We start from the raw sequence: 25728 nt of genomic DNA on the forward strand, positions 1-25728 counted from the left end.
TAGTATAATTATTCAAGCTATTTGGCTTTTATCATTAGGCAATTTGGTGGCTTAAAGTGAGATTGACAGTCTTACCTTACAAGCTAAGTCATTTGCCATAGAATTCATACAGAGATGGCAAGGAGACTTACTTACTCTAAATGTGGAGGAGAACCATGGGAAAGGCTTCTGGGGAAGATGTGCAACCCCTTCCATTCTATGCTGTGAACTATATAAGGTCTCCTGACTGCCGTCCCTGAATCTCAGGATTGCAAACTGAATTAAAATGTACCAGTGGAGACCAATTATAAGAAAAAAAGTCAGCCATATATGTGTTATACACACACACACGCCCAGTTTTATATGAAAAATACACAGAAGATATAAAACCAAATAGTTCTTGGGGCGCCTGGGTGGCTCAGTCGGTTAAGCATCGACTTCGGCTGAGGTCATGATCTCACGGTTCATGAGTTCGAGCCCCGCGTCGGGCCCTGTGCTGTCAGCTTGGAGCCTGGAGCCTGCTTCAGATTCTGTGTCTCCCTCTCTCTCTGCCCTTCCCCTGCTCACACACCCTCTCTCTCTCTCTCTCTCAAAAATAAATAAAAAAAACATTAATTAAAAAAAAATTAAAAAAAAATAGTTCCAAGAACACAGTTTTCAAGAAGTAACACTTTCTCACACAGCAAAGCAGAAATGTTTGTGCTAAGTAACCAAAATGATCAACAGGCTCTCAGTGCCACTTCCTATGTGGTTTGGCTGTCTGAGCTTTATTTTGCCCTTCTCTTTGTTTGTTTTGTCTTTTAGCCAATGTGGCCGACAGGGCCTCTGAGTGTGTGCTTCTGCTCAGTGCCATGGTGCCTCTTTTCATTTGGTAACAGTAGAAAGATTGGTCATAATCCTTCTTATTAGCCACTTTAAGCTGAAGATGTCAAAGTTTCTAAGATAACTGCCTACCGATGTTTTAAAAAAGGGATACCTTTACTGTGTGGTCAGCAATATATACCATGCATTTTGTTTTTAAGAGGTCTGCTTTATTGCCACTGATTATACAGTTACTTAAACTATTGGTGAGGAAATTCATTCTTTTGTTTTTTTCTAACAAATATTTGAATGTCTTCTGAGCACCAGTATAATGGCATTCTACTTTCTGAAACTACATACTAGAGGTCAAGCATTGCCACCCAGCTCCTCTGAGAGTAGTTTCCCTATTATCGGTTACTCCTTGGTTAACTAGATAACTCAGCTCATCAAAATGATCCCATACCTCTCACTCCCCAACCTGCCACCATTGCCAGTTACATACAGTTCTGTCATACTCTGAACGTTTGTTCATTCATTCTTTCTTCCTTCCTTTCTTGCTTCCTTCTTTTCTTCCTTTCTTCTTTCCTTCCTTCCTAACTTCCTTTCTTTCTTTCAAGTAAGCTCTAGGCCCAACGTGGGGCTTGAACCCACAACCCTAAGATCAAGAGTTGCATGCTCTATTGACTGAGCCAGCCAGGCACCCCTCCACTGATTTTCACTTTAAAACAGAAAATTTGATTTGTCCAATATGTAGTATAATCTTAATAGCAGTCTATGTCATCTGATTATTCTGTGTTTGGGACCTAGAAAGAGATGAATGTCAGAGAACCAGAGGCCTTGACCTTGTTGTGTAATAGGTCTAGCAGGAACTGAACTAGCAGTGGGGTAGATGTGCGAAGCTGCAGAACGACCGGGAAGAAGGCACTAGGGATATCCATGACTCTGCAAATACGTGGCGTGTCCTAGATCCCGCTGGTTAAATCAAATTTACTAACATTTATGTAATTGTTTACAGTTTAAAGTGTAAACGCATCAAAATACTACGCTTATTAATCTACAACAGTCCTTTGAGGCGGTTAACTATTATTCCCATTTTACAGAAAAGGACACTGAGGAGGAAAGACGTTAGTTGAAAGTAATCTGCCTAAGATTATACCGTGTGTTGCTAGAACTTATCTTAGGACCTTTCGACACAAATTCCATGTACTTCCCACTACGTGATCCAGAAAAATGAAGTCTAATATATAAAAGTTACAGATATTAACTATGTGCTACGTAAACAACTCTTTCACGCGGGAAATACTAAGTAGACTGGGAGAAGAGTTTGTTTGCAAACCTGAATGACTTTGAGAGAGAAATAAGGAGGGTAAAAATAATAGTTGTCATTTAAAAGGTAATTTGGTTAGAAAGGGATTCAAAGGTGTAAAGCAAGAGACAAATTTGTCTAAGAATACTTGTACTATGACAACATAATATAACCTTAATCAGAGCGCATGACTTCAAAATTGTTGAAAAGTGAAAAGTGGATTAAATATTATTTTAAGATATCAATATTTTAATTTATTTTTAAAAAAAAGGAAACTGTATTTTAAGAATAGAAAATAATCGTTACTACCAAAAATGGCCCAAAAAACTTTGTTTTTAACACAAGGAAAATACTGCATTTAATTAGAGCTTCTCTATGGATTTTGTATTTTGCCCAAGTTACAAAGAGATAACATCAATTTGTATCACTGAAAGTTCTACATACGTTCTTTTGACATCTTGTTCAATCATCGATCGAAGTTCTTTATCTTGAAAGAATTTGTTCCAAAGACTCTGAAATAAGGAAAACAACCTATTTAAAATAATCCCACACCTTTGCTTGACTTTTATGATATCATTTAATAATTTAAATGATCAAATTTATCCTTCTCTGAGTTATCATTTCACATTGCAAAGGAAACCTGAAATTGGAATAAAAATATTAAAAACTAATCTCAGAAACACATTCTTATACTAACATCAATTTTTCCAGTGATATATATATATATACAGTATAGTATGTATATTTAAAATTTTTGTATCATCTATATAAAATGAATGATAGCTTTACTGCCATACATCCACTACTTCCCTTACAAAAACAAAGAGGTCTGCTTGGGTTACAGCAGGGCCATGGACCAAATGGTCTCAACTTGAACCTCACTTGAACTCCCAATGCACTAAGAAAGACACAGGAGTTTTTCTACAAAGCTTGGTTTTATGACCAAATAGATGTTTAGATACTTTTTAAAATGTGAATTTAAGTAAAGTTTTAAAACTTACTTAATATTTTATGTAGCTCTCCTATAGACTATGTTGTAACAACTATATGTATCAGGGAAAAAAAGAAACACTAATATTAGGATATTAGCTGGAAAATATTTTCTGTTAGCAGGGAAATAGGAATTAAGAGCAGTAACCAAAGAAGATACACAATACCTCTAAAGCAGTAATTACTCTTAGTCTTCACTGGAATATGAGTGGAGACAGGCTGATCTTTTTCATTATCTTTAAAAACTTTTTTTTTTTAATTTTTAATGTTTATTTATTTTTGAGAGAGACAGAGCATAAGCCGGGGAGGGGCAGAGAGAGAAAGAGACACAGAATCTGAAGCAGGCTCCAGGCTCTGAGCTGTCAGCACACGGCCCAACGTGGGGCTCAAACTCACGGGCAGCGAGATCATAATCCGAGCCGAAGTCGGATACTTAGCTGACTAAGCCACCCAGGCACCCCTCTTTAAAAACTTCTGAATAGTTACTTTTCCTCTTGGATTAGTCCACCAAGTGAGCCCTATCTATCACCAAGTGAGTCCATCAAGTTATCATAAAGAGAGGCTTTCCTAGCCTCCCCACTGCCCACTACAAGCTTGACAAAACAGTTCTATCCTCCTCTTTATGCTCTTTGGTTTTACTCTGAGTTCTTGTGGTCCCCTGAGACTTCTCCTCCATAGTGCCATTCCACAGTAATACATCATAAACTTCCTATAACACAGGATGAATACAGTATGGAATAATTTCCATCAGGTTTTAGGTCATATAGTATACAGAGTAAAAAAACAAAAAATTAGTGGGCACGAAATAACATTGCTTTCATGGTGATTGATAACCAGTTTCATAAGCATATTCTTATGGGCAAAAGAAGTTGAGATATGAATAAAGATGAACTTTACCCCTTCGTCCTGTGAAAGAGGATTATTGATCATCAAGTCTTGCTGGCCAACAACCTTTCTCGGGTTTGTGATGTGCTGGCAAAGAAAAAAAGAAAACACACACAAAGATCAGAGTTGGACTGATGTGGACTTGAAAGCATACATAAGAAAACAATTATATTAATTAAAGTACAACTTACTATTTCTTTAACGTTGCTATACCATGCTCTTAATTCTTTAATTCTACTTATCCACTGACTTTTATCTTGAGGAAGAACACAAAGAAATAGCTGTCGAGAAAAAAAAAAAAAAGGAAACTTTTGTAAAAATCATAACAAGTAACATGTAAAACTATGCCAAACAGAGTCACCTGAAAACTGAAAGAGATATTCATATTCATTGTATTTCATATTCATATCATTCCAATTCCGAATAAAGTATATTTGGGAATGTTTAAGAAATATATATATTTGGGTAATTTAAAAAGTGAACAAAGGCCAAAAAAACAAGATCGCAAAAGCTACACCACAAAATTCAATCAACCTCCCCTCCAAATTTATGTTAAAAATGAACAAGAAGAATTCATTGAGGTTCAAGTATAATTCCCATTTTAAATTCTTATGTTAATGGGCTATTGACAGACACAAAGTCCCATCATTAATCTCAAGGTTTAAGATTTGTCTTAAAACAGGCAGGTAAAGGACAGAGAAGAAACACCTGAGGGCACAGCTTGAGAAATGAAGTGATTCCTTTTACAGCAGAAATGGAATCTGCAACTGGCAATCAGCATATGAAAATAACAAGCATTCTTAAAAAGACAAATTTGATTTAATTTAGTTTAATACAACATTAAAATAAATCTAGATTTGAGTTTATTTTTAGCAAACGAATGATACTGAAAGTTAAACAACAAGGAATGGGGGGTGGGGCACAAATATTTGTATACAAATATTCTAGCAGCGGGTCTCCTGCCTTTACTGCCTGCATCTAACAGAAGAAAAATGTATTTTAATTATTAAATCTAAATTATTAAATCTAAAACTGTCTAATACATCATGTGTTTCTTACTGTCTTTACTTGCACAGACTCTGTATGCTTAATTTATGCAGATAAAACCTAAAAAACTTTCAGTAGAAGTCATTTCAGAAATAAGTCTAAACCTGCATTAATTCATTTTGAGAGAACAAAAAGGGACAATATTTCCAAGTAATTAAAAAGAGAACTACAGATGATTACTAGTTTTGGTGATCAGTGGCCCTTTCTCTTAAAAGACTGACCTAATTTTCTTCTACTTCTCTTTCTTGCTGCCCTTTGCTTTGTGTTTCTAGGAAAGAAACGAAAGGAAAGAAAGAAAGAGAGAAAGAGGAAAAATCTTTTCCATCTGCTGCTCCTGAAGTGAAAAGGGAAGGTGCCTCAATGAAGGCAGGCACTGGATACAACAGGAACCTGAAAGTGAAACCGCCTCTACTCCTACCCACCTTCAAGGATGTCTGCCAAACCCTCTGGGGAACGTAAAGGTGTTGCTTTGAATTCCACACCATCAAATGAGATGAAAGAATAGTTATTTCAAATGACTCCTTTACCATACCAGTTATTCGAGACTAAGGTGGTTCAACCTTATTAGTAAATGTCCTATGAAAGATAAACATGGATGGCCAAAAAATCGAGAGTGAAGTCTCCTGGAAAATTCAGTGATCCCCTGCATGGGTAATCTCCCAGGGCATCAGGTAATGTGTTGATATACTGCAACCACAAACTGTAAATAAATATTTTCTTCTTACCTTCCAGCAAATGCTGCGGAACCTGCTGCTTCTCAGCTGCCCATTAATCCCCTTCTGCCTTATTGTTGCCAAGTAATTGTTGTTTACAAATAGTTCTTCCCATTCTTTCCTATATGCAAGAAACCAAAAGCATGGGGATCCCTTTGTTAAAATTCTCTGCTTGGAGAGGAGTGCTACAGGAAATTAATTTTAAATAAGTCTAAGAAATGCAACTTTTAAAACGTATATATTTAGTTGTGTACTGTTTCTGAATGCATGGCTGTCTTTTTGGACACAGTTCTTCTGTAGATTTAATGAATATGTAGATCGCTATAATTATGCCAGCTACTGAAATTCATAATGTCTATGGAGGCTATTCCATTTCGTCTAAAATGTTGGTAGTGCAGTTCAGTGAAACAAGAAAAAAATGAATATTAATATAAATATATGACGGCTTTAGCCACTGACAAAGATATACCTGCTCCAAAAATACACAACAGAAAGGGTAGTGTTGATTATATTGGCTTCTCACATGAAATATCTGTTTAAATGAACCCATTTCTCTTTAGTGTCAGGCTGGGGAGTTAAATATAATAGAAGACTACTTTCTTTAACTTTTAGTGCTATTTACTATTGAAATCTCTGCAACTTCTTTCTACATGATCAGTTTTAAAATTTTAACAGGTGCAGGCAAATTTGAAAAAAACATCAAAAAATTAAAAAGCCTCACTGTAAAAACTGTTAAAGGCAAGCTTGAGTACCTTGCAGTACCTATGGCTGAGTAGATAAACAACTGAAATATGCCTCCCAGGCACGCAGACACCAGGGGCCTAACACCTGTGCCTCATTAATATACAAGTAAATCTGCTCTACTGGGAAACAATTGGAAATTAATTGTCCCAAACCATTTACTGAGTTTGAATAAAGAAAGTAGACCTACATTCCTTGCATCTTGTACCAAGCTAAACATCAAGAACCATTCGTCAACAGTTGAGGCTACTGAGCACAGCTTTATGAAATTTCTGAGTTCATAATGCCACAATATACTTACAATTTAAATTTTATTATCAAAGCTGAAACCCTGGCAAGCTCTTCAGTGCGACTTCCTCAAAAGAAAGCCTTTACAAGCCTCCATCAGCCTCCTATACGTGCAACTGTCACTGGCCAGACCCTACTCGTTTTGAGAAAGGACAGCCTTGACAACCATGCTCTTTGGGCCAGTAATGCAACCTACTGCACACCTACAGTTAAAAAAAACAAACCTGACTGTGCAGTATCTTCTGCAGAGTTTTCCAGAAGAGTGACCAAGGCAAGGACACCTTCCTAACTGCCTCAAACAGGAGACCTTCCAGTTCAGCCCTGCAGCATTGCTTCCCGCCACTGGCCCCCACCCGCCTTCTGCCAGGAAGGGCTAGTGGCTAAGGACACCAGATGAGATAAGCACTCCAACTGCATACTAGAAGAAATGCATTCCTACCACCATTCCGTGAAAATGTCTTACTCTCAACACTCCATTCATAAGAGAAAGTCATGCTTCATTTTTATTTTAATGTGCATTTGTATCATTAGTGAAAGTGAAAATCTGTCATGCTTTTGAGTCACTTTATTTCTTTTTAAAAACTTCCTTTCTTGTCCTTTGCCTATTTTAAGCACCATAGGAGAGTGGTTAAGAGAATGGATTGCAGGGGCACCTGGGTAGCTCAGTGACTTCGGCTCAGGTTACGATCTCACAGTTTGTGGGTTCGAGCCCCGCATGGGGCCCTGCGCTGACAGCTCAGAGCCTGGGACCTGCTTTGGATTCTGTATCTCCCTCTCTCTCTCCGCCCCTCCCTGGCTCACACTCTCCCTCTCTCTCAAAAATAAATAAATTAAAAAAAAAAAAAAAAAAAGAGAGAGAGAGAGAATGGATTGCAGAACCACACTCATGGGATAAAAAGAAAGCCATGCAGGGGCGCCTGGGTGGCGCAGTCGGTTAAGCGTCCGACTTCAGCCAGGTCACGATCTCGCGGTCCGTGAGTTCGAGCCCCGCGTCAGGCTCTGGGCTGATGGCTCGGAGCCTGGAGCCTGTTTCCGATTCTGTGTCTCCCTCTCTCTCTGCCCCTCCCCCCTTCATGCTCTGTCTCTCTCTGTCCCAAAAATAAATAAAAAACGTTGAAAAAAAAAAAAATTAAAAAAAAAAAAAAAAAAAAAAGAAAGCCATGCATTCACAGAAACAGTACACAATTTACTAGCTACTCACTAGCTATGCAAGCATGGCCAAGTTACTTAACCTCCCTGTGCCTCTGTTTCCTCATCTTTAAAATGAAATAATAGCCTACCTCAAAGAATTATTATGAGGACTAAAATGCATGGCAAGCCCTCAGAAGCATGTCCAGCATATCACATTTTTAAAAATAAATATTAGTGTTCATAATAATTGTAACATCGTTTTTATTTTAGTGTGCCTCATTATAGGTCCAAGGGAGGAGTTATTCATGTTAAAAATACCACAGCTTTGTCTGCCACACATATTTTTAACCCAATTTCTCGATTTTCAACACAGTGAAACTTTTTAAATTTGTGTACTAATTTAAACCTAACATTTTTTTCTCTTGATGCTCTTTCTACTGTTTTCATGCTTAATTCTTAGCCACTCCAAGTTCAAAGAAATGTTTACTGAAATCTTTTTATCACACTAGTCCATTTGTATTACCTATAATTTTTTAAAACATATTGTCCATTTCCCAACAATGTCATCATATATTATCCACATCTCATATTCAAGTTTTGTTTTTATCCAGTTTTAGTAATACTCAAAGATGAGATAAGCAGTGAGTACTTCTCAGAAAATGTATGTCTAAATAGCTTGTGGTCTGCAAGCAAAAAGCCCAGATTTTAAATGCATTCTGAACCCAAGAGGAATCAAAATACGTGCAAGACCATGCAGTTCCATGGCCTGAAATCACCAATATGTTCCAGATGAGAGGGAAGTGTGAGGCAACTTCCCCAGCCTCTTCCCAAATCAGCTCCTATTCACAGGTACCAAGACAGTGTGAAAGTAGACACAGCTGGGGGCTAGATTCATTGCCATCTTGTCAAGTTAAGCAGCCTTTTAAGGTCAAGTTACATACTACTTATGTAATGAAGGATAATTATTTGTTAGCTTAAATAAGACCCTAGGCCTTGATTACAGTGTTGGTAAAGAGAAAAGGAGACTGAGGCATGTGAAATGGAAACATTATCTTTGGAATTCACAATCATTTAAATTTATTCATGGTACTTATAGTTCCAATTAAGGCTTAACACCTCAAACTGATGACTAGCCCTAACAACAGAGGAACTTATAGAGGCCACAAGATAACTTATTGTCTTTCTCCTCTATGGAATAGTGTTTTATTAATAAACAGTGATACAGAGTAGTAATAAACACAATAAACATTTAGTGCCTACTATGTGCTTAGCACTCACAGACATCAGAAAAAGCATTAAGTTATGTAAACCAGTAATAATATGGTTAAGGCGAAGCACTCTGATAGTACAGAGAGGGCAGAAATAGTTTTACAGTGGTGCCTGGGTGGCTCAGTCGGTCAAGTGTCCGGTTTTGGCTCAGGTCATGACCTCACGGTTCCTGGGTTCGAGCCCTGCGTCGGGCTCAGTGCTGACAGCTAGGAGCCTGAAGCCTGCTTCGGACTCTGTATCTCCCTCTCTCCCACTCACACTGTTTCTCTCTCTGTCTCTCAAAAATAAATAAACATTAAAAAAAATTTTTTTTAAAGAAATAGTTTTACACCTAAAAATTAAAACTTCGTGTAGAAAACAATAGTAGCACTACAGGCACTCAAATGCTACCCCAAGAGCTGGGCTGTTAGAGCTTGAACAGTCCAAGCTGAACCAAAATACAAGTTTTTTACAATCACAAATACCAATGGCGAACTACTCCTGAACTCAGATCAAGACGTGGAAGAATAAGTTATTTAGGAGTCAGTGAAGGAATTTTTCAGATTAATTAACAAAAACAAAAGAGAGGTAGTTCCTAAACTCTCTCTTATATCAAAAAAAAAAAAAAAAAAAAAAAAGTATACAGTGTGCCTGTAACAGCCAAAATCTGACAATGATGTTATTAAAATGCTAAAAAAAAAATCCTGATATGTTACAATATATAATATTTTAAGTAAATCACTTTCAACCTTTACAACAACTCTCCTGCAGTGTATATTTTTAATCCCTCTTTATCAGTGAGGAAACTAAGGCTCAGAAAAATCGAATAAGAAGGAAAAAAAAGAATTAGTAAAAGCATCTTCCTGGAATAACATGGAAACAACACTAAAAGGGAAACATACTGCAGACAAAGGATAAAAATGGCCTCTTGCAAGAAGGCAAGACAAGAATATGACCTCAGATTTTCTTCCTTGGACTTCTAGTTTTTGAGAAGGGTACAGAGTCCGAGGGTACAGAGATAAGTTTTCACCAGTTGGACTGAGAAAATAAGTCAATAGCTCCTGTGAGTGGTTAAAAACAACCTGGGGTATTTAGGTGTGGAACACTCACTGCAAGGGAACAGATTCTAGAGAGACACCTGGGCCTTAAGGACTCCCTTGACAAAGCACTTGTGCCATCTAGTGGCAACCACTAAGCCTTGCAGGCACTGGGTCCCTAAAAACAACCAGCATCTAAGGAGGGAAAGGCAAATAGTGGTTTCCTTTCTGCAGCCAATGGTAATGGATTGGTAGTGACTACCATGGAAGCACTGTGTCAAGAAGGATTCTGAGGATACCAGGTGCTCCTCAGAGAAGAACACTGTGACTGATTAAAAATGCTGGCCTTGAGTGTTGAAGTCATTTCTAAGTAAATGAAATCAACTTTTGCAGCAGCAATTGAAGGAGGTCTCTCCTCCAAGAATACCTATTTAGGTAGCTAAGACTCTTGGCAATGTGTTTTTGTTTTTGTTTTTTGATATGGAAATCAACTAGAATATGCAGTGATAAGCTGCATGATCATAAAGAGATCTCTATTTCTAATAATATATATTTATGTAGTATTTTCCCAAGATATGCACATAAAATTGGTATAAAACTAGTTAGTACTTTCTAAATTTAATTGTTTAAGTACTTTGGTAACCTAAATAATGCATAAATTCCTTGATTATGTGGCAATTCTGGACTAGAAAATTTCTGAATTGTTCCACATGATGACATACTAGACAAACAATTTTATAATGTCTATTTTATATGATGATTTCTAACCCATTTTCATGCATTACTTGGGCAGGGAGCAATGTCTCTATGGGGCTAACTAAAGAAACTCAAACAACTACGACGACTGAAAACAATTCAGAGACTACATCCCGTCGAGTACTGAGGATCTCCAATACTTGGTAAAGAGGAGACACTCTGGTTTTCACTGATAAAGAAACTGCTGAGGGGAAGGTACAAGGGACTATCACCACGGGGGAACTGCAACAGGTCACAGAGAAGGGAGACCTAAGAGGGAGGAATGGTAAGGAGGTGGTATGGTGAAGGAGCTCCGCAGAGATGATCCCATACTTTACAAGGTCAGCTAGTCCTCGATCATTTCATTTTTGGAGACCTGACTAGACTAATAGCAGCACTAAAGGCCAGGCTAAAATAAAGGTGATCTTTAAGCAGAATGAGACCAGAGTTAGATGCGTAGAATATTTGACGGTGTGAAAGCACAAGGTAAGAAAACAGTTTTATGATCCTAAAACGTATGGCAAATTTGAAAACAACTGCCAATGAATTCCCATAACTGCTTTATCAGATATGTAAGTAAAAGGACACAATAAACTTTTAAATCTGTATGGAGATATATTAGTTATTTTTACTAATGAAAGGACTGCACATAAATCCAATATTCCAAGTAAAAGAGTATGTAGTTTTATGCCATCTTAAGTATGATTTTAAAAATACTATTCAAATAGAACAAGGAACATCTAACTAAAAAAAAAAAAATCAATGGAAATATGAGAAGTGTAAATTAGGTATGTCAGCATCAGACTGTAAAGTGTGGCACCAGATATGGGTAAGCTACAACATTAGGACTGCAGGTGCCAAGATCAACCAGATAAACACTGATGTTATCTATAATTACCTCATTTTTAGCTTAAATCACAGGTAATGAGGGAACTCAGAGACTCTAAAAGGCAATTAGAAACTGTACTGGCTTTTTTGCTTCCTGTATCAGGAATTTTTAAAAACTTACTTTTATTTAAAGCTTTTTTTTTCTCCATAATGAACCATCAGGGCATATCACTTATACATATATAAATAAATATAAAAACAGAATGCACAATTACTCACAAGCTTAAAATGGATTTCTTTCTATGTCTAGGTGAAATATGTTCTCATATGGTGAGGCTCCATTGAAACAAAGGCAACAAATAGTTCACTGTGTGGAGGTTTGTTAAAATTAATTTATGATGATGCTCTGATTTGGGTTTGGAATTAACTCTGAATTGAAAAATCTTGAACTGCCACCTCAATATCCACAAGAACACAAAGAACTGAGCTAGTTTTGGACAGTCAGATAGAAAATTCTTTTTCTAAAAAACATGGATCATTTTCTTTAAAATATAATGTTTAAGAGCTTCTAAATTCAAGATCATATTATGTAGGGAAAGTCAACAAACATGCCTTTAGAAAAGGAATCAAGAAAAGCTGTATCACAAGGTCATAAAAAATTAAGTATATAGTAAAGGTCATTAGACTATCAAAGGAATGGCATTTAGAAACGAGGTGAGAAATGAATCCTGTACCAACCATCTCTATGAAGTTGTCTGGAATGAATATAGTTTATATTCCATAGTTCACTGATGTTTCTTGGATAAGGAACTCTTGGAGACACCTTCCTGCAGACTTCTCCCACCTGCGTTCCATCCCCACTGCACCACGTTTACCTTGCTATTTGGATACGAGCAGGGACTTGATACCTAACTCTCCACATGATGAAGAATTTGCCACACAGTCTATAATGTAAACAATACTATGAAAGAAATGCTTATAGAACTGAGAACAAATTATTTTGCAGTAACTCAGAAACAGGCATTTATTTAGCAAAATCTGATATCCTAATTAAAAGCCAATCTTATTTCATAAACCATGTTTTCAAGACCAGGTTGACTTATAGGATATTACACATATAGAAATACATGTATGCTTCAGATAAATACTTTCTCTTAAAGAGATTTAAATGGATTAAAACTGAATCCATCATTCATTTGATAATCTGTAGATCAGCACTATCCAACAGAATTTTCTGAAGTAACAGAAATGTTCTATATCTGACTGTCCAATAGGGTAATCATTAATCACATGTAGTTACTAAGCGGATGAAATAAGGCTAGTGCAATTCAAGAACTACATATTTTATCTTAATTAATTTAAACCTAAATTTAAATAGCTTCATGTCACCAGGTCGTTCCTATAGTGAACATCAAAATTCAAAGTGTTTTAAGAATAAACCATTCATGTATACATTTAACTTTGAAAGTAAAACCTGTAACATAAGTATACACATGATACATGTCACCTACAGTGTTACGGGGGAAAGAAGACAGATACACGTTAAAAGTTAAATAGTACGGGGAACCTGGGGGACTCAGTCTAGGTTAAGCGTCAGACTTCGGCTCAGGTCATTAACTCGCGGTTTGTGGGTTTGAACCCCGGGTCAAGCTCTGTGCTGACAGCTTAGAGCCTGGAACCTGCTTCAGATTTTCCTCTCTCTGTCCTGCCCATGCTCATGTTCTGTCTCTGTCTCTCAAAAATAAATAAAAATGTTAAAAAAAATTTTTTTAAAGTTCAACCGTACAAGTAGTTATAAAGTCAAGATAATTCCATAAGAGATGTAACACGGTATAGAATTAATTCTAAATGAATGGGGTGCTACTAATAAGGTCAGATATAGATGTAATATTTTTCTCTTTTTTGTCTCTAATTGCCTTTCCCTGTCTATGACTCTGTCTCTACCACCACCCCACTGCCTCTTGCTTCCTCCCACCTCCTTCTTCTCATACACACACATAAAAGTTAGGGAAGCAAATCTTTAGTGATGACAGGTAACAAAAATGATCAATGCTGCAAAGAATCAGACCCAAGATTTGAATCATTAGCCTAATATGATCATATTAGACTGCCTCAAAGATCCAGGAAATGAAAATTTTAAATGGGAGATAAATGGGTCATGTGATAAAGTAAACTTTAGTTTAAGTCAATATGGACTTTATGGACTTTATAATTTCTTTGGATTAATGTGCCTAGGAAAGTAATTTTACATGGGCCTCTGAAAAGGTAAGGAAATATCTCTATCCAAGGGCCACTAGAAAATCTCACAATTTATAATTTAAAAGAAAAAAACTCACCACTATAAAAAATCCTATACTCGAATACCTCATTTATCCAGCATAAACAAAGACCAATATATGCCGCGCATGTGATTTTTTTTTTGGGGGGGGGGGGTGCAACATAAAAATGTTGAGAGTATCAGAATATTTCTAAATCTTGCATAAATTTTTGTATAAATGTGCTATACATTTGGAAAATGTATGGCCATTTGCCCCACATTAAATAACTCCACGCTGCTTTGCTTTTGGAGTTTTCCATTCTGTGTTAGTGGCATTTTTTTCATGACTATTGGCTACTAATTTGTGTAATGATTGTACATTAGCTTTTAGAAATCCTAAATCTACATCCCTCTGTCACTTGCTCAGTTTGCCGTTTTTGAAATAAAGACAAACTAGACTTTAAGCTTCATACATTCCAGCCTATTTCAACATCATAAACTGTCATAATCTTTTCTAATTTAACAAAAATGTCAAATAAGACTGTGAAAGTAGAATAAGGGCTGAAAGGGCTCTTTTGCGCCTAAACACATTTAATAAAAACCTTTTGGTATTCTAATAGTTTCCCCTTATTTCTAAGTTTCTGGTTATATTCCAGCTGGTTGAAGCTATTAGAAATTTGACCTGTAAATAACTGATATGTCACTGTACATCCAAATACCAGCAGCCAATCCCATTCCCAGCCTCAGTCCTTGAGTTTGGTCAAGAAAGAATTCACGAATTCTTTTTTTTTTTAATTTAAGTTTTATTTATTTATTTTGAGGGGGGAGAGGGAGTAGGGAGGGGCAAAGAGAGAGGGAGGGAGAAAATCCCATGCAGGCTCAGGACTATCAGTGCAGAGTCTGGAACTTGGGAGTATGAGATCCTGACCAGAACTGAAGTCTGAAGCTTAACTGACTAAGCCATCCAGGTGCTCCCATCCACAGTCAAATTCTTAAGTGAGCAAACCATTAGTTGCAGTTGAGATCAAAGTACCCTCTCCAAGTAGGAGAGGACGGGAGCCCAGAAGGCAACTACAACAGGAGTCAGCTTGTCTTTCTTCTTTTTTTTTTTTTTTTTATGTTTGCTAGGTTAAGGGTCCCAGCTAAGGGGTCTGACTGAGGCTGCTGGCAATCATCTAAGGGACTCCTCCTATGGGGCGGGGGGGAGGGGTTGGCCCTATATGGTCCTTGTTGGAATGGTTAGGACAGCCATCCCCACACGCAGGGAGGGGGTCAAAATCACAATGTAAATGTATTATAATGAAGCTATACTCCTGGCTTAGACTCCTGAGGGTCTTAGGGGAGACTGCAGGTATCTCCCCCCCCCACCCCCCACCTCACCCCTTTCCTTAACTGCCTACTCTATCTCAAAAAAAAGAAGGAAAAATCCCTATTCTGAATACCATGTATAGGGGGTAAGGGAGAAAGGGTTGGGAGAAGACATTAAAATAAAGGAATCAGGGTGTGGAGACCTAATTTGAGTCTGCACTGTGTTTCCTATGTAGGCTAGAACACCAGTGGGAGTAGTATTTTTATTACTGATTTTTTTAAAAACAGTTGTTCTGCATCACAGTGGAAGATGAACCATTTTCTCATGACCTCCTTGTCCAAATTAAAATATGTTTCATAAAAGTCTTGTCTTAGGCAGAAGTATTCTGCACTGATGAAATTTTATGTTATCTGAAAGCTCACCTACTTCAAGAGAACTCAAATCTCCTCCTGACTTTATGAGGCCTTTTGTTATTTTTTTTTATTCTGTTACCCATATGCTCAATAATTCAGATATTCCCAAATGAATGCCACAAAAGTTTCAATTATATGACCACAGATATCTTTACATGAACCAGAGATGTTTCCATAAAGCTGCTGTCACATGGAATGCTAATATACAACAAAAATAAGCACAAAAAATGCTCATTTTTTATAGAGCTATTTAAAATATTATGATTAGGAATGGCGCCTAGACATATAGAGGCAGGAAAGGGCGTTCCTTCTCTAGGTTCCACCAACAGTCCAGGTACAGGGGGAGAAAACAGGGATGGGAACAGTGTTAAAAATGTCAACCAGACTACCCAGGCTTTATTTATTTATCCCACTCCCTGCACCTTCTTCTGGATCTCTTAAATAGAAACAAAGTAGTCCCCGTTCAGCCTACATAATCACAATATAAAAGAGAGAAATGGGGTCTGGGTTTGACCCAGGGGTCAGGTGGGGAGGGGCAAGCAAACAACAGCAGTTACTTAAGACATTATAAACTCATTACTGAGTACTGAACAAAACCCACACAACACCAGGTCTGTGCCTGGTTCAATGACAGTAGAGCTCTGTTGCTCAAGACAACTTTAAGATCTAGAAGCACATTAAAAAATTGGAATGAGAGTCCAAAGATATCCTGTTTGGCTTCAAATGGGTTCAGAGACTTGGGCCTATCATCTGAATTACTCTACCAATCTGAACAAATAGCTTGAAATGCAATCTTTGAAAATCCTTGAAATAATATGTCAACCAGCTAAACTACTAGATCTATCTCAGAACACTGCATCTCTAATCATGAAATGAAAACTATGTCCACATGTTCAGATGATACTAGGACTTCTTTTAAATTTCAAATATTCTCTCATTAGAGGCTATTTTTTATTCCATAGCTGCTTTATTGATTTTTCCCATATTTCTAAGCACATAATATTCATTCTCAATTGTATCATTACCAACTATTTCATATAATATGTTTTGTGATTTAAAGATTCACATTTTCACCTCCCAGTTAAAATTTTTGATCATGGATTTAAATATATCAAACACCTATGATATAATAAAATCTAAAACTTTAATACTATCAAAACAGTAGTTCATGCAAAGTAACAATATCAACACAATGAAACAGATATATGTAAACACTCATATTGTAAGGACCACTGTAACTGTCTTTTATAACTAAGGCATAATTTTATCACTAACAAATATAAAGCCAATTGATCTAACCATTCTAATAGTGCCAAAAAACAAAACAAAAAAAACAAAAAACAAAGAATGAATTGCTTAGAGAGTAGAAAATGAAGACTGTCTTTTTTCATATTCACCTCACAAAAAATTCCTGTCCCTCTAGAATGTCTAGCAAGTTATTACCTTCCCCTTAACCATGACTTCCCCAACCCCTTAATTTTAACTACTCCATCTAAGGAAAATGCACCCCCATTATAACACTGGCCATAATCTACATTAGTTGCTTCCATGTCTGTCTCCCCTCCTACATGACGAGCGGGCAGTATTTACTTCTCTTTCAGTCTTGGAGGTTTAGCACGCTTGGCTTGCCTATAATGGATATACAATAAAGATCTTCAGAATGACTGAAGATGTGTTAGGTCTCTTGAACAACAACAACAAAAAAGATATAAGAAATGTTAGAAAAACACTTCTGAAAGCTCTAGATTGGGGGGGGGGGAATGAAAAAAAAAAAAAAAAAAGGATTACTCCCCCCCTGCCACTTTTCCCCAGAAGGCAAGGTAATTTGATACAGAAAATACACAAACGCTGCATATCAATCTTTACTAAAATATTCTGTGAAAATTCCACCTTTAAACTGTATCTTTGAGACTTACAAACTTCATCAAATCAAAAATCAGTAATTAAGTCTTATATAGAGCTAACTATATAACTATAAAGCCGACCCATAAGTAAATAAACAAGCAAGCTATTTGTAAAATGTTTAAAAAGATTTATAACTTTTCATTCTGAAACAATACTTCTTTGTATTATTTTCTCAAATTATAGATCCAGTAACACACTTCAACATTACTGACCAAATACTGAATTGACTTTACCTATTTCACTACCACACTTAAAAAACGAAGCACGCTAGGGGCGCCTGGGGTCTCAAGAGTTGGTTGCGCGTCCAACTCTTGATTTCCGCTCAGGTTGTGATCCCAGGGTTGGGGGACCCAGCCCTGAGCTGGGCCGAGTGTGGAACCTACTTGGGATTCTCTCTCTCTCCCTCTGCTCTTCTCCCCCCACTCATGCGGTCTCTAAAATTACAAAAAATAAAAAAATAAAAAAAAAAATAGTGAAGCATGCTAATATATATTACAAATAGTGACCCATGAGCTGCCAGGAGTGCATTTCAACTGGGAACACCAGAGGAAAACAGAAATGTGTCCTGGGGAAGGGACTCTCAGTGCTGACTGACTGGGAACAGCTTATCCTTATATTTGAAATGTATGCCTGTCTTTTCAAAGACAAACATTCACACAGCCTTGGATGATTGGAGCTTGCAGCTGACTATGTAAATAAACAAATATGAAAAAAATTTTTCCTCTAGAGCCTGGCTACAGATAATAAAAAGGGCTTGAAGGGACTTATGAAGCAAAGGAACTCAAACTAACATGTACACTCAAGTCAGTTTGGGTTATGTTAATTTAAGACTATAAATGCAGAGGAACCAGTTGATTACTTAAGTGGAAGGTAACATTTTCAGAGCCTTAAGTGATCAAATAATTAGTTCAAACGGTTGTATGTTACAGAAAAGCATAGATACTGACCAGTTCCACTATCATAAAAAATAACAGTTACTTCAAGATGATATTTTCATCATTCAAGTATGATTTTTCTCCTTCTCTCAAAAATGGCTCCATTATGGAGATATAATAAAAGGTATCATTTTGATTTTGGTTTCTGGAAAATGCGAAGGTTACATTTTGTGCTCTCTGAAACTATCATTTAACTATAAAGGCTGTGGTGCTATTTCAACAAATATGAAAATGAGAACTCAGAAAATGTGATATTGAGATTATGAGGTTAAATGAGTGTGGATTTTATAAATATTCTCCCTATGTAATCTGTAGATAACTGTAGATATTTATAGATTTGATCTTTTACAGATAACTATAGATCTAATCCTTAAACACTCATTTATCATCCCTTTAGAACTGCACAGAATTTCTAAAAATACTTTTCTGAGACAAATGACAACTATAATAGGTGAAAAAGTTTATTAAAATTTACAGGAAATTTTAGGGGTGGCTGGGTGGCTCAGTCGGGTAAGTGTCCAGCTTTTGGATTTGGCGCAGGTCATGAACTCACAGTCGGTGGGTTCAAGCCCTGCATCAGGCTCTGTGCTGGCAGTGCCGAAGTCTGCGTGGGATTCTCTCTCTTTCTTTCTCTGTCTTTCCCCCACTCTCTCTCTCTCAAGATAAATAAATGAACTTGAAAAAAAATTACAGAAGGTTTCAGAAAAGGGAGAAAGGAAAGTGCAAAATCCAGTATTTATTGTTTACTGTGTGCTATAGCTGACTGGGCCAGCTGTTCCACACATATGTAGGTATGCTCCCTCCACTCTATGATATGGGAGCTGCTAACATTCCCGGTTTACAAATGAGGTAACCAGGAATCAGAGAGGCTAATTATCTTGCCTAAGGTCAGTCAGTGAGAGTCTTATTTCTACCTGTGTGCTTTTTTCCAAATTGTTTCCCTAAATCATGTATTTATTCTTAAAAATGTGTAGAGTTTGTATCATATAGGTACGTGGATTCTCAACAAAATGTAGACAACACAAAGTGAGAAAAGCGATGCTCTAAGAATCAGGAAAAACCTCTCTCATCTGCACACTAAGCTATGATACCCTGGAAAAATAAAATGGCAAAGGCTTAGAAACTGCTTAAAATGACCGGGTGGTGGAAGAGTGGACGGAAATTTAAGTTAGTCTCTATTAATCTTTAGTATGTGCTGTGCTCTGAATGTCTCCCCACTGCCTCCCCTTGTTGAACCTCAACACCCAGTGTGATGGATGTTTGGGGGTAGGCCTCATGAATAGAACTTGTGGCTCAGAGAGCTCTCTGGCCCCTCTGCTGTATAAGAACACTGTGAAAAGAAAGAGAACCAGGAGTGGGCTCCTACTGGACACCCAATCTACCAGCACCTTAATCATGGACTTCCTAGCCTCCAAAACTGTAAGAAATAAATTTCTGTTGCTTATAAGCCACCTAGCAGCCTGAACAGACTAACGGCATAACATTCAGCAATTAAATTAATTCTCGGACTCCATATTCTTAAATAAAACAGATTAACAAACTTCTATCACTCTAAGAGTATAACCAGAACCCGTATTGCTAAATTTTAAATCCAAAGTATGCTTTTGTTCTATTACTTCTACTAATATTTTGAATCACTACTTCATGGTTGATTTAAGACATGCACACTTAACACACACAAATGGGGAAAAAAGGGATTATGCTAAAAATAAATGTAAATGATAGAATGTGTAAATATTTTCCACATTCTCTCAAATTACTGATTACATGTACATAGGATAAATATTTTTGTGATAAAACTGTAAGCCTAAATTTTTAAAGTTTACTCAATGACTAAACAATGTTCAAATTAAGGTATTTTTATTATTCTGGAAAATAATTAACTTTAGATTCAAGAAGCCAAACCAACTATAATATTTTCAAAACATTTTATCGACTTCAACAGCCTTTAACTCTGTGGGCTACAGAATACACCATATTGAGAAAGGGAGGCAACTTCAATATTAAGAAATTACCACCAATTTAGAGCCAAATGGCTTTTTATCTTCTTTCCTTTTTAAGGCAAGAAAATAAAATATATGAAGGAAAAAAGTTACCCTTTTCTTTTGAAATATGAAATAGCAATTCTTTAGAGGAAAAAAAAATAGGAAGCCAAAAATAATGGGTATTTCTTGATTTACAAAAACATTGCGTGTACTTTACAAATATTTAAGGTCTTTATAAATTTTCAAGTCTCAAGTGATCCCACTATCCCCGTTGTAGGATTTATTAATTCAAAAGACATGCCCAAGTATTTTGCAATCCTTTCTGCATCCCACTATCTTTGTTTTTTTTCATTCAACACCAGGGTTTCTAACTATTGTAATCTTTGTTTATTGGCTCTGAGTCAGAACAATCACGGTTATTACTATCTCCGACTGTATCTTCAGTAGTCAACACTTCAGTTACAAAGTATTATTTGAAAATCATCCAATTGTCAAAATTCACAAGATAATACATTTTTCTTAATGACACAGCTTGGGAAAATACACCCAGAAATGGTACCATGTGAAATTAAATTGTAAAAATAATTAGGATAGACTACATGATTTACTACCACATATCAGAATCTAGAAAATCACAGTTACATATACAAGTGCATTTAAAAATAATCTACAATGACTTATATTCTATCCTATGACATTTATACAATGCCAAGATGATGTCTGAAAATGAAGCAATATTCTGAGTTTCCCAGAGAATGCCAATAACTGGTCTTGAGTCTTCTCTAACTAAACTGACTATTTAACCAATGTATCTTCACATGGATTTGTCACTACAGAAACACAACCTAAATCTTAAATGAGGCAATCCTCAATCTTTAAATCCTAAATTAAAAATGAGGCAAAAATGAAGTTGTTTTCTATTTGGGGAATTATAACATTACATGTGAAAAAAGCATTACACTGACTCAAAAACCATATAGACTTCTCTGAACTTTTGTGGAAAGTTATAATTTGATCAATAAAGATATTTAGAAACCTAGGGTAAAAAAAGGAAAGTTTAAAAATGCTCACCTTCAATTTATTTCATAGGTCACTGTTATACCATCTAATAAGATAATTAAAAACATGCAAGCAGCTGGTACTACAGCTAAACAGATTAATGTAATAGTCTGTAGTCATATGTGCTGGCAAGGGGCTCGCCTCTTTGGAGAGGAGAAGGTCAGCTGCCCTTGGGAAGAGGAGGAGGGTGGTGGGGAGAGAATATTCCTTCTACCATGTGGCCCTGTGCTACAGTCACTAAGTTAATCATCTACTGCAAACTGCTAATTGGCAAACGACTACTCTTCTTTCATACCCAGCAAGGGTCTCTCAGGTTTAATAGTTAAATAAGACATACAGAGCGCTCATATAAATCTGACAGAAAACACTGGTCTTTAAAAAGCATATGATCTACTGCATAAACCAATAATATCTTCTCAATTCTTATAACATTTCCATTTTAACACATCATCTGCAAAATGGTTGGGGACATGTAACTGAATTTTAACAAAAACTTCTAAAAATCTACTCTATTACCTAGGCACCATATAATAATCATACTGGTGCCTTAGGAGTTAAATTCAGCTGTACTCCACTGGAATCAATGAAGCAAAACCACAAAAGACACAAATCCAAGTAAAACCTCCTGGCCTAAGAACAACAAATCTATGAACGTTAGGCATATGAAACTATATCATGTTACGATCTGATTGATTATAGATTTCGAAAGTTGTCAAAATTCCAAAAATCCACCTCTGAACTTATACAAATAGTAAAACATCTGCCTTTTATCACTACCCTGTGCACAAAATGGCTGTACAAAGGCAACCCAGAATACTGTACCAGAGATTGAGAGTTTCAAGCCTCAGGTTAAGCTTGTTCTTAGCTCCCTTTCAGCTAACAGACAAAAGGTATTTTCTTGTAAGACACATTTTTTTTTTTTTTTTACCTTCCTTTTAGTGTCTCAGAGCACTGTAAACAATTCTAAATACCAGAAGGTTAACGATGATGACAATGATGATAATGACATTGACTGGAAGATAAAAGCAGCTAATATTTATGCAGCACTTACCATGTGACACCATCCCATTAACTCCTTATAACAAGTGTCTTATTACCCCCACTTTAATGATGAGGAAACTGAGGCTAAGACTTGGCCCACTTTTCCAAAGTACTTGGAGTCAGGATTTGAACCACCTCACTACATTTAAATATTAACAAATGAAAAACAAAACAACAAAAATCAGTGACTACACTCTCTTGAAAGTGACAATCTAAAACCATGATAAGATAAATAATGAAAAGACTACAGACTTAGGTGACCAATGTAAGACTGAATTCAAAAGTCAACAAAACCTTGGCATATGCTACAAAAGGTACACGTGTTGGAGGGTTAAGTGAAGACTAAGGCAACAAAGTTGCCAATTTATAGGAAAGAATAATATCCAAAGAACTAATAATGCCATAGTTTTGCATTTGGATTTTCAAAGGGCTTTACCATATACATTTATCTCAGTCTTTAAAACACATGTGAGGAGGGAGCAGGTTAGACACTGTAAGTCTGTCTTATGAGATAATAAACTAAGGCTAATCATTATCCTGGACACAAGTGTGTGTGTATGTGTGTGTGTGTGTGTGTGTGTATATACACACACACACACACACACACATATATATATATATAGCTTGAATGTGATGGTACTAGGCTGACAGCCAGAATTGTCTGACTGTGAAGAAAGGTCCGGATTTCTGAGACAGTTTAAATAATACAAAGGTAGAATTGTTAAGGTTAAAGGATCTTTGAGGGTTGAAATATTCACATTGTTCTAATAACTTATTTATTAAGTTTAAAACAGCAATGATAGCAACAGAAAAATAATTTTCGTTTTCAAAAGTGAATTTTACTGACAATTCTGTTGCCATTTTAGTATGATTGTACGAAAATTCCTAGGTTTTATCAGTTAACCTTAATATGAAAATATACCCCAGAGCTCTGCTTCTATGAATTCTGCATTTAACCCAAGTGTCAAATTCACAAGTAAGCTCATTACATTGTAAGAGCTATTGCCTGCTGAGTAGAAAAATATTCATTTCACACCTTAAATACTATAATACTATTTAATAACAGCACTGGCCTGCCAACTATTAAAAGCTCGTTTTTATATATTGTACTACCTGAGCTTTTTATCTTGCCTTTTTAATTACAACAATAAATTAATATCCTAACATTACAACACTGACAGGCATTGATTAAAATTATATTAGTTAACAACATTAGTATTTATTGTGCAAAGTTGCATTAGGAGTTCATTTTCAAAGTACAATTATCATTCAATAATACTAAAATACTTTAATCTTCAAACTATTCAAGAATAAAATAAGCTACAAGATAATACCGTGCCTTCACATTAACACATTTCTCTTAACTTTATATTATGTCCATTATTTACTATAATTAGCTAAACTACAAATGTAATTGTAAAATTGAATTCACCAACAAAATTTATACACATACGGATTTTCCTTCTTTTGAAATACATCTCTATTTTCCTTTTGTCTTAGTTTTTTTTACCGTATTTATATCTAATAATGATACTAATATAGACTTCACATGTATTACCATATTAACATTCCTCACTTACATATCAAACCATGAATGTTTAACTATCTTTTATATTTACTTCAGCACTAAAAGAAGGATTTGAAGAATCCCAACATTTATAAGGTAGGATGAGTACAGTGAAAATATAATGACAACATATGAGCTTTACTGCTGTGATAATACCCTTCTAGAACACCATGGGAACATAAGCCTTTTGTAGTATCTGTGACACTTGAACGACTGATTATTTATACATACCCCAACTGATATAAAATAAAGATGTCAAGTGTTTCAATTACCATCTCATTTCTGGAATTCAGAAACAAACTGTAGAAAACTTTCCCATTGACCACATTCCTATTAAGTGCTTCCTGTATACAAGGCTCTATTCTAGATATTAAAAGTGTGCCTGGGATTTGAAAAAAACAAATGACACAGTTCCACTTAGGGATATCCAATATGTATTCAAGTAAAAAAGATAAAGATTTCAATCGTAAACCCCGTATCTATTACATAAACGGAGTTACAGCTTAACATTTAAATGAGTTTCCAGGTGTGTAGTGGTTCTCGTGTGTATTTTATAGGGTCACCGCAAAGTGTCAGAACTAATTAATCATAAGGACAATGTACTCAAAGTATTTCCTCAAGAATCTGCATTGCTATCTACAATGCCAAAACGTATTATTATTGAATATGTACCTTTTTTTCTTAAAACAAAACAACCTAGTTCTTATATCACGTTGGTTCAGTATAGGAAGTTTCAAATACTACTGGAAATAATATAATTTTTCTTCTTCCTAGGCTTCCCTGTTATGAAGGTACAAAATCCATAAACATTTACTCAAGCATATCAAGTTATAAGGAGAACATTACCAAAAATAAGATCCAGGTTTTCTTAACTAGTGTATCCTTTTTAAAAAATCACTAATTGAGATGTAACTGTCCTGTTTGCTGAAGAGTCAAATGGGATATTAACAAACAGCACTTAATGTAAACATGGAGTACATTTCATACTCTTAGATGCTCATAAGGAATATATCCTGTTTTAAAAGGAAACTTAAACAAAAGGAAGCCTTTAGTACTGTAACAGATACACTGGAAAAACAAACACAAAAATTGATTATAACGGAGTTTAATACTACCTGTGCATTCATACCAATTATCCTGTATACACTAACAACTATTATCTACAATAAGGCCATTTACTCAAGAATTTAAAAGGTTACATTTTTCATTACTCATTAAGTCTGCAGAACAATCACATGTCACAATATCCTTTACATTTGACGTATTTTTAAAACACAGGTAACAATTCCTTACTACTCTTAGAATCCTGTAACATTAGGTAGCTTGTATATTATCTTGTAATAATTTGTCACCTACCTATAAGAATTAAAAGTCCCATCAGAATCTAAAGTAGAACTTCTTCTTCCATTTTTATTTGAATCTCCTGGAAAAAAAAATTTTAAAAATACGAAATAATGAAGATTGTGAAACTGAGTATTTTAGTTGAAAAGCTGCTGTGTGACAGCTCTATGCAGTATATTGGGTCCAA

The 25728-nt window shown here is 35.9% G+C and overlaps 1 protein-coding gene across 14 annotated transcripts in view; it reads right to left on the bottom strand.

The window, feature by feature from the left end:
- Positions 1 to 25728, bottom strand: part of TBC1D5 (TBC1 domain family member 5) — a 537979-nt gene that overhangs the window by 242003 nt on the left and 270248 nt on the right. For all 14 annotated transcript variants that reach the window (XM_042955445.1, XM_042955444.1, XM_042955443.1 and 11 more), the window contains 5 exons: positions 25557 to 25623; positions 5734 to 5842; positions 4153 to 4242; positions 3974 to 4048; positions 2531 to 2598 (listed from right to left, as the gene is read on the bottom strand). In XM_042955445.1, coding sequence (XP_042811379.1) covers positions 2531 to 2598; positions 3974 to 4048; positions 4153 to 4242; positions 5734 to 5842; positions 25557 to 25623 — 409 coding nt within the window. The remainder of the gene's footprint in view (positions 1 to 2530; positions 2599 to 3973; positions 4049 to 4152; positions 4243 to 5733; positions 5843 to 25556; positions 25624 to 25728) is intronic.

This window comes from Panthera leo, chromosome C2, assembly GCF_018350215.1.
Source record: "Panthera leo isolate Ple1 chromosome C2, P.leo_Ple1_pat1.1, whole genome shotgun sequence".
Taxonomy (NCBI): domain Eukaryota; kingdom Metazoa; phylum Chordata; class Mammalia; order Carnivora; family Felidae; genus Panthera; species Panthera leo.